This window comes from Mesitornis unicolor, unplaced genomic scaffold, assembly GCF_000695765.1.
Source record: "Mesitornis unicolor isolate BGI_N332 unplaced genomic scaffold, ASM69576v1 scaffold3804, whole genome shotgun sequence".
Lineage (NCBI taxonomy): Eukaryota > Metazoa > Chordata > Aves > Mesitornithiformes > Mesitornithidae > Mesitornis > Mesitornis unicolor.
This window is the reverse complement of record NW_010177882.1, coordinates 1-10240: the sequence shown is the minus strand read 5'-3', so window position 1 is coordinate 10240 and position 10240 is coordinate 1. Positions and strand designations below refer to the sequence as shown.

At 42.7% G+C, this 10240-nt stretch overlaps 1 protein-coding gene across 1 annotated transcript; it reads right to left on the bottom strand.

The window, feature by feature from the left end:
• Positions 1 to 9013: 9013 nt before the first annotated feature.
• Positions 9014 to 9988, bottom strand: ALG2 (ALG2, alpha-1,3/1,6-mannosyltransferase; the record flags this gene model as incomplete). Its single annotated transcript, XM_010182251.1, has 2 exons — positions 9014 to 9805; positions 9867 to 9988. Coding segments are annotated over 2 exons (906 nt in total), but the record flags the coding sequence as incomplete, so codon positions are not given.
• Between the last annotated feature and the right edge of the window lie 252 nt (positions 9989 to 10240).

Sequence of the window (10240 nt, the reverse complement as noted above, 5' to 3'; positions counted from 1 at the left end):
AGCCCACTTCGTTCAGCCTCTCCTCACAGGGCACATACTACTCTCTGACCAGCTTCTTTTACATATTCCAAGCAGGGCGGATTTGATGTTTAACACCAAGCCTACTTCTTTTTTAAGTTATCTTACATTACATGGGATTTTGATCAGAGTGATACAGCAATGTACTTAAATCACAGTACAGGTACAAATCATACTTAGGAGAGTATCGCAACTGTATGAACAACAGTACCTAATTGAGTCACAATACAAATGTGATTTTCATTACTATTCTCTATAATGTATTCACCATCATGATGCTGGGTGTTCCCAGCTTCCAAGAAGGAATATGTGGGTTGAAACCCACTCAAGACCATAGCTCTCTTCAGAGTTCTTCCTGTTTGTTGCTTGTATTTTATGCTCTCCATTGGGCTTAGCTGTGCTGATATCTTTGTATTCTTTTGATTAACTTGGGGACCAACAGCTAAACAGCCAGTTCATTCACCCAGCTGATATAGGCAGTTGCCTAGAGCAAAGGCTAGATTCTGGTTCCCTTTTGGTTGAGGTAAGTTCACAGCTATGCTTGGTAATTCACACAACCTGCCATCTCCAGGCCTGCCCTGCTCACTTTGCCTGGATACCAAGGGATGTCCTCCTTGTTATTACACACTGCTTCTGGCCCCCTGCCCCTTAGTGACCAAATGGCCCTTGCTGCTCCCTGGAAGTCTAACTCTATCCTGACTGGATCTGGACAGGTGATGAGAGGTAAGAGAAAGGATTGACTGGAAGGAAACTGAGATAGCTGGGGGTTGAGGTGGTCCTGGATTTCTTCCTGGCCTATTTGTGTGCCGTTTCCTTTGGTAGCACCAAAAATGACTTCATTCTTCCTGACCACTGATGAGTCCCCACTAGAACACCAGGCATCTTCATTCAGCTGCTGCATTACTTGCACTGCTCCTGTAGGAGCTCTTCTTGGACCTCACCCTGCTGGAGGGCCAAATACCCTGCTAAGCTCCAGTCACTAGGTCCCTCTGAGCAGTCATTTGCCATGTTAATTTTCTTGAGTTTCACTTTAAGAAAAGGTTTTCTAAAAGGGGGATGCAAGGGGCAAATGGTCTAACTTATGTGCCAGGTGCTAGAAGAGGAGTGCCAAAGAGCTACATTTCTACTAGGTTTAATGCTTCTATAGCTTCCTGTCCCCTTATCCTGTATTCCTAGAGGAGGTGATGGTCAGGATCTCTCCCTGCAATCAATCATTACAAAGTTTAATGTTTGTTACCACACATAGCACATCATTCAGCTGTAGGTTTGTTTACAGGGCTAATCCTAGTCCAGGACCAAGATCAAAAAAAGTAAATCAGGCAATGTGTGATGCTCCTATGATTTGTCTTACACACTTGTAAATACTTAGGGACACAACCGAGAACTAAGTTGAAGTTTTTTTTCACTTTTGTTTGGGAATAACTAAAGAGAGCTTCTAAATTTTTTGCTCAAATCTTGCTATTCAGTGCAGGAATCCTATGTATAATTGTGAAGGGAAAAATTCATTAAATTAAAATATGGTATATGGTACAGCCTGTAGCTGTAGTGTAGGTTGTTCAAAGGCTAATTTCCCAGTGAAATATCTTATGAAAGGTTTTTAAAACTTAGTAACTGTTGTTTCATTTCTCAATGTAAAACAACTCCAAATTATTTCTATTTTCATCTTCTCAGTCATTATATTTTTCTTCTCTTTCAGTGCACAGGAATTGGAGCTATAAAGATACCATAATGTTAATAGATTTGTCTCAGAGTTCATGAGGTCAGACTTGTTGGTCTTCCCATATGACTAACAGTGCAAAAATCTGGAATCAACTCTGTTAATCTTTGGCATAAAATAACCGGCGCTGAAGAACAGCACATCCATAAATCAATAGAGACTAACCTCTGATTTATTTCTTTTTGGGTCACATGTTCTACTTTCACCATAAAAGCAGCTAAAGGTAACTATAATTAAAATGTCTATTTCCTTCCCTACTATTTGTGTTAACATTCGTGCTATTGAATATATCCCTTTCAGAATACTACATTTTTTCAGTATACTACAGTTATTGTTTCATTAAAAATACCACTGAGATATTAACTGTATAATAAATTAAAATTCAAAATAAAGTATCAGCCATTTCATCCATGAGAGAGAATAATAAAGCCATAATAAAAAGGAATAAAGTTTAGCAATATGATAATGTAGCATGAGGTTTTTATAGACTCAATGTAAATGTTAAAATCTATAAATTTTTTATATTGTATAAAATTGTAAAAAACAGTAATGAAAGGGGTGGGGAGAGGGGAAAAAAGCAACATTAACAGGCTGGTTTAGTCTTGAAATTGCTGTTACTCTGATTTCTTTTTATAATCTGAAAAAGAATGTATAGAAATTATGCATACAAACTTATTTGCTTGTGGCTTATCTTATTTACTGTAGGTAGTAAAGGTAAACTGAAGAAGGAAAACCGGGTTTCCACTTTTCAGTCCACAGTACTGGTAGGTGAAGAAACTAAAGCCTAATTGCCTCCCTTCTTTCCTTCCTTTGTTCACACCTAGGATCCCTGTACGCACAATTTTCTAACTATGCTTTTAAAAACTTTTGTATTTGGCTTTGTTTCATATATTTGGGTTCTAACTGAAGGTAGAAGGATGTGTAAATATGGAAAGGAGACGATAGGACATGAATTCCTCCTTTCAACCATTTTCTTCTTTTTGCATCATCCTTCACACCACATTGGTAGGATATGAATTTTCCCATAGGCTAACAACAATTGATATAATTGTACTAGTCCAATACCTAATATTTCTTCTGACAGCAGACTGCACAAGGCATTTGTAATTTGATTTAAATAAAACTCTCTTAAATAAATTTTTATTTAATAAAGGAAAAAGAAGAAAAGATATGCACACAAAGCATATGGATTTCTAAAATAGCTGAAGTACAGGTACAGATAATTATAGCTTTAAAAACCTGCCATTTTGGAAACTCAACACTGCTTATTTTCTTGTATTGTGTTGTTCTAGAGACAGCACGCCAAAATGTACTTGACATCCCTTAGAAAATGCTGACTTGTAAAATATGGGGTCACTTATCCTCTCATGAAGGAGCTACATCTACTTAATTGACAGGTGGCTCGTCACTGACAAGGACATCATGCATTCTACTTGCAGAATCGATATTTTGTTGGATTTCTGAAAAGGAGGGGAGGAAGTGGAGAGGAAACAAAGCTACACTGGCATAAAATAAGGAACTGAGTGAGCGCTTTCACTACCAAAACAAAAATTTTCTTTCTTCTGTAAACCTAAAACTTTGTTTTCACGTGTGGGCCTTTAAAACAGCAGTAGCGAAAGGACAATACAGGACTAGATGAAGAGATGCTCAAGAGAACATATCAATATGAGACACTGCATAATCTAAAAACATTTAAGGACAAAACCAGCTTTACTCTCAAAGGTTACAGCTCCGAGACAATGTGCAGTATCAGAAGATAGCTTTCCTCATGGACAGCAGTAGCACTCAACAATTTAAGATGGAAGATTAAGATTCTGTGTCCAGAAATACTGGACACAGCTAAAAATCCTGAGGCAATATATACAGATACAATATTATTCTTCATGCTGCAGTCCACCCAGCATTACTATGGATTACTGAACCTAAACCACAAAGAGTCAAAGCGAAGTCCATTTGTGCCTCCCTGTGTCAAGAGGTAACCTAGGGCAGATTAACTGAACAAGAAAAAACCTATCATCTCTATATCTCCCGCCTTACCCCATGCCAAGGAGGTGGGCTCTGAGGTTGGCAGCATAGAGTTCCCCTTTAGCTGGAGAAAGAAGGGATAGCAAAAAGGGAGGCCTTTGCAACTCTACTGCAGTTATGAATGGTGGGGAGACTACGGATAGGCTTTAGTTGTTCACTGTTGCTTCTAAAGGAAAAATTAAGCGGTTTAAAGTGAAGCAAGCAGGAGGTAAGATTCAAAACAGTCCGAAGAACATGGTCTTCATGCAGTGGGGAGTTAAACTGTGAAAGTCCTTGTAGTGTTATGAATGTAAACATTTCTACGGATTTCAAAGGGAAAATGGAAAAAGTGATGGAAGAGATACGCATTTTAATAACACAAAGAAACCACATCTGGCTTAAGATCTCCCTCAGCTGTTAGGAAGCTGCAAAAGTGAGGGTGCTCCACAAGGGAACATAAGTGAGGAGCCAAGGGTTATCCCAGCACACGGAGCAGTGACCTCACCACCCAGGGCACAACTCCCAAGCAGCTTGGTGGCAGTGACAAAGTCTCTCAACAGTCTAGCAATCATTAAAACAATAGGTCTTACTGGCCCTGACCAGCCTCACCTGGGGCCTCCACCCACACCCACTGCAGGAGTTCTATTTAAGCTCAGACCAGGGACTTCAGTTTCTGCGTGAACTGTGTCATAGCTGTACCTGTTTCTAATCCTGTTCATCAGCTGTTTGACTTTCCTGCTTTGCACCTGGACCTGACATGTTACTTTATGTCTGCCTTATGATCACTGAACTGTTGATAGGACCCTTTTTTGACACCACTCCTTAGAGTCACCCAATTCAAGAGCTGTGGGACTGCACCTTCTCAGTGAGATCATTTCCCAGCCTTTGTAGTAGCCATCTTTGTCTCCTCGCTTGTTCCCTGCTGTGGAAAAGTCTTGCTCTTGCTGCTCTCTGGCAGTTAGTTCAGGCCTTCTCAGTCCCAAAGTCAAGGGCCGTGGCGCCTGGCCCTCAGACTAAGCCAGGGCTTGCCCCTGCAGCCTCCTTGCTGCTATGTGTCATAAGACTTGACCCTGTGGTGACCTTGCAGTTTCTGTTTTGACCCCAAACCCTTGCAGGAAGCTGTGATCAGTGTGCAGAGGCAGATCTGTAGGCTTCTCTAACCTCCTCTGCACTCAGAGTGACTTCCCCTGCCCACCAACTCCTTTGGTGCCTTTTAGGAGCATCTAGGCTTTGTTATGCTCCAAATCAGCAGCCCTCAAGGAGCATCTCAAGGACAATCTGGTACGTGGGTTGATCTGACCCTCCACCTCCACTGGCAATGCTCCGCATTTTATGTCAAAAAGAAGTATGAGAGTTTCTGGCCTTTCACAGGAGCCTGCCAGCATAAGGTGACTTCAACCTACCTGGGATCCACATGCCAGCAGTTTGGGTCCCCCAGATACCCCAGGAACTCCACCCTGTGCTGTTGAAAAGAGCAAATCTCTGGGGTTTGACATGAAGTCACCATTGCTGCAAGTGACTCAGGACTTCTCCAGCATAGTCAGTGTGCCTCTTGAGCACTGGAGAACATGAAGATGCCAAGAATACCACTACAAAGTTAGCAAGCAGGCTGTGCAGCATCATTTACAGAATGATGGAAGGTGGTCAGAGCATAGAAGAGACCAAATGGTATCACAAGATCCTCATAGTGTCTGTCTGGTTCAGAAAGCAGTTTTCTGTTCATTCCCTTCTAGTATGCAGGGACTGCAGAGTTTCTCAGAATTTGTCAACTTCTTTTAATGATTCATAACAGGGTTTTCCAGAATCATGGCTCCTATAACGGCACCTACTTGGAAGGGGCCTCACTTTCTATGCGCATAAGTACATGCAGCTTCTGAGGGACTGAAACAGATATTCACCATAGCCTGCCCCACAGTCCCACTCAGGCCTTGGCTGGCATTTCTTTGTGGAAACAGATGCCTCTGGGCCACAGGGGTCATACTCTCCCAGAATCTAGCTCAAAGCAGGATCCATGACCTTACGTCTTTTTGTCTATGCAGCTCACTCCCACTGAGAGGAATTATGACACCTGGGACAAACAGCACCTGAAAATCAATGCTGCCTCTGAGGAGTGGTAGCACATTCTTGAGGTAGCAGCAGAACCAATAGAGATGCTGACCTACCACCAGGACCTGGATATACAACTGAGGGATGAGTTGCTTCTCTCCCCACCTTGTCTGCTAGTCTTCCCTCTCTCCACACTTTGTAAACTGTCTATTCATCGCTAACGTTGGTTTCCAACCCAAGAGTCTGCCAGCCACACCAGCTGCCTCACAGGTACCCACACCAAGCGACTGTCAGAGCTGGCAGTTTGTTGGTGCAACTGAAAAGACAGCTGCCACTTCTACCACCGTTAAGGAATCCTCTTTTCTCCACTTGTGCTCTTATTCTTGGGATGAGAAGTGAGGTGGATGGTACCTATTTCCATAGGCTCCTCCTCTGGGGATAGTAAGGAAGGTGGAGCAAAGTATGTTGGAGCTACTCCAGAGGTCTGCATATGTTCTTCCTGTCAGAGCCAGGTGTCGTTCCAGTGACAGACCAGTCTGACAGGCTGCCCCAGGCTCTGGGGTAGGCCAGTCCTAGCCATCTCACCTTGAGGGCCACAGACAGCCCCAGAATTTAGAGGGCCATAAGGACTTGCTATTCACACTCAGTTTCCACAGTCAACTCTGTGAACTGAATTGTGTAGTTAGTGGCCAGCTACTTCCCCTGATGGAGTTCTGGCAAGACAACCTTGGCCACTGCACTGAGGTCCCCCCAGAACTGCTCCAAATCAGTAAGACATCAGGTTTTGGAGCCCAGGGGCATTGTCTTTCATGTGATCACAATCCAGTCTCAAGTTGCCCTGAGAGCTGGGAGGTTAGTACTGCTGACCCTCTGATGTCCCTTGGGATATACAGCTCCTGCATAGGCTGTAAAGATTAGCCACATCTAACACATCCTGATATCATTGCCCAGTCTCTGCTGAACGGTTCTGGAAGATCACAGAATTATACAATGGTTTGGGTTGGAAGGGACCTTTAAAGATGAACTCTTCTGCCGTGAACAAGGACATCTTTCACTACAGTAGGTTGCTGAAGATGGGGAGCAAAAGATGTTGAAGCAGCCTGAAGTGCTGTGCCACACCTCTACACGTTGACCACAACTTCCTGCAGCAATTTGAGGTTAACCTGCAGGTGATGGGGACCTTGAAGGCCAGGCTCCATGATGACAGTCAGCTCAGGGCTTGAGATAGCCCAAGCCACCTGTCAGGAAGCAGCAAGACCAGGGCTGCTCTGCAAGGGACGGCAGCCAAAAGCTGAAGGACAGGACAGTGATCTCACCGACCAGGACACAGCACCCAAGCAGGGCAGTCTGGTGACGAGAACAGATTCTGTTGATAGTCCCAGTGATCACCAGGTAAATGTGAGCTGGCAGGTCAAGTCCAAGTGCAAGCCATGAAATCCAGTCAGCAGGAGCTGCAGGGCACAGGGCTATGCACACGCCTGCCAGCTCAGGAAAGGGCTGGAGGCCAAGGTTTGAGCATAAACAGAGCTACCCTGCAGCTAGGCTGGCAAGCCTGCACCGGCATGTATCAGAGATGCCAGGTTAACTCCAGTGCAAACCAGAGAGGAGAAATGTAACATAAACTAAGAAACCACAGGAATTGGCTCCAACAATCTTGCACCTTCTAACTGGCGCTCAAAACCCACATCCAGAAGGTGTTAACATCAATGACCACAGATCATTTTCACACTTTTTCTCCAGGCCCTGCAGTCACTCATTGCTACGCCCATCCTGAAAAAGTTGCGCAAAAGATTTAGGAAAACTTTTAAGGGGTGGAGAAGAAACACAAGTGCAGGAACAGGCGAGAGAGAGGGTAGAATCACACTTGCCAGTTCTTCAGACGTGAACAGAAATGTCAAAAATAGGGCCTGTGAGACCACTGACTCCCAACTGATATAAATGAATAAGCATTACAGCATTGCAACTTCCTGATTAAAGACAAGGACAGACTCTGTTCATGGATTTCTGTTAGTTTTACTTTAAATAAAAGCCTTATACTGAGACGTGGGTTGCAGTCTTTAACTGTGAAAATGCCTGAGATGATCCTAAATACAAATTGTAGAATTCAGACTATAAAATTGTATTTTATAGATAAAACTTAATTTTTAGAATGACGAAACTATATAGTTACTCAATTAACTTTCAGACTTAAAATTCAACTGTATGGATTGCGTGTGTTATCGGAAACCAAACAGAACCACCAATGAAGATGCACTAAAAAGAGAGGTAGATTTAAAAAATCTGGTATTACATGCCCAAAACCAGGTATTACACTTGAAACAAAAGCTAAATTACTGTCACATGTGCATTCACTGCATTAGGAGAAAAGTATTCCCCAGCTAAACTATGCAGAAAAGTTATACCAAAAAGTTACTGCAAAAACTGGCAAAATGTCTTTATTGCCTGCTTCAGATTAACACCTTCTTTAGAAGTGTGCTGCCATTTAGAATGAAACATTAAATAAAGGGGTTATCATTTAAGTCTCTACAAACCAGAAACTCTCAGATTACATCCTTAAGCATTGCAGATTATCTGCACAGACATCGAATTTCAGCACTAACATTTTTGCCTGAGGTAGTGTGATGTCCTTGGGTCTATTCTAGTCTCTGCTTCCTCCTGCTCACACACCTGTACACTTGTTTGCGACACCCAGTGTGATTACATGATGCAATTTGAGAAGTACAGTTAAAGGTCAACAATTTTAAAACCATACCATTCACATCCCTAATGGTGTTTATTTTTTTTTAAACATGCGTTTAGTTAGACTGTGCCATTTTCTCCATACTTCAGTTGAGATAACCCTTTAACTTAAAAATTACTGATGAACGTTATAAATACATAAAGCTGCACTTGTCTTATGTGTACAAATCCATATTCTGTATATTTAATCAGTATAGTATTAAAATGTGCAATAATTTCCTGGTAAGTTACTGCCATTTAACTATGCATTTTTCAAAGGCACAGTACACAAAAGAACTCCAATGTTGGCGGATCAGGCTACCACATGAAAACTTTTAACCTTCTGAGACAGTGAGACAAGTTTTGCTCAGTCTCTGTATTGAGAAACATTAAGGCAGCACAAGAAGCATAACAAGGAAAATTCAGATGTCCCAGGATCTTCATCATAGTCACAATAAATACTGGTGCCCTATACAAGTGAGATACAAAGCTGTAAAATATCATATGGGAATACAGTTTTATCGTGTTAATCTGCGTATGTATTGGTACAGCTGTTCTGTGAATGCTTCTGAGGAAAATTTTTCCATAACTCTGGCTCTCCCAGCTGCTCCCATTGAGTCCTTTAAGAGAGGATCTCTCACAATTCTTTCCATGGCCTCAGAAAATTGCGTCGGCAGAGGATCACACAAAAAGCCTGTAACATTATGCAAGACTGATTCTAAAGGACCACCTGAATTAACTGCTATAACTGGACATCTCATATACATTGCCTCCAGAGGAACAATGCCAAAATGTTCATTGCTTGGTGTATAAAGTACACACACAGAGTTACTGTATAGAGAGTTTTTCTGTTCGTCTGAGAACGACCTTAGGAAGGTGACATGGTCATTAACACTAAGCTTGGCTGCAAGTCTCCTCAGCTCTTCATAGTGCTCCACGTTTTCCAGAACTCGTTTGTCATAACCGCCTGCCATAACCAGGTGAACTTCATCCCACTCATGAGAATCAAGTCTTCCTCGAAGCTCATGCAAAGCTTCAAGAGCCAATGCTAAATTCTTTTTTCTTTCATACCTATTAATGGAAAGAAACAGGAACCTCTTCTTTTTGGATATCAGGTCAGCTATGTCCACAGGAACTACTGTCTCAAAGCTACTAGTGTTGAGTGATGGGTAGAGGACATCTGGGTTTATGTGAGATAAGGATTTAAAGGTGTCCTTGAACACACTGGCAGTGAACTTGCTGTTCACAACAATACAGTCTGCCATACCAGTTGTGTACTCTTCCAGCCAGTCGAGCGGCAATCTGTAGAACAAAAATACGGTCGGCCATCCCAGTTGTGTCCTCTCCCAGCCAGTCGAGCGGCAATCTGTAGATGTGCTTTAGGAAAGATTCTCTCTTGGTCAGAAGCTGATCAGGAAAATGACAGTAAAACAAAACTTTCTTACGGGTTCTGGCCAGTCTAAGTACAGGAATGCAAGCAGACACCTAGTGCAACCAGGAGAGACAGAACAAGAGGAGATATTAACTATCTGTGTTAGTGCTGCTGGCAAGTACATGTGATTTCAAAGCTATACCCTGAGAGCCAGTCCTTTGCAATCCAAGAGCCCTCTCCCGCTTCCCTCCATTAGGGCACCAAGCAGCACTGCTTCATCCAGGACCACTTGCTACGGTTCCCGATTTCATCCCTCACCTTGCTTTATCCGGCCGACAAGACCCACCCTCCTCCCCGCCCAGGCC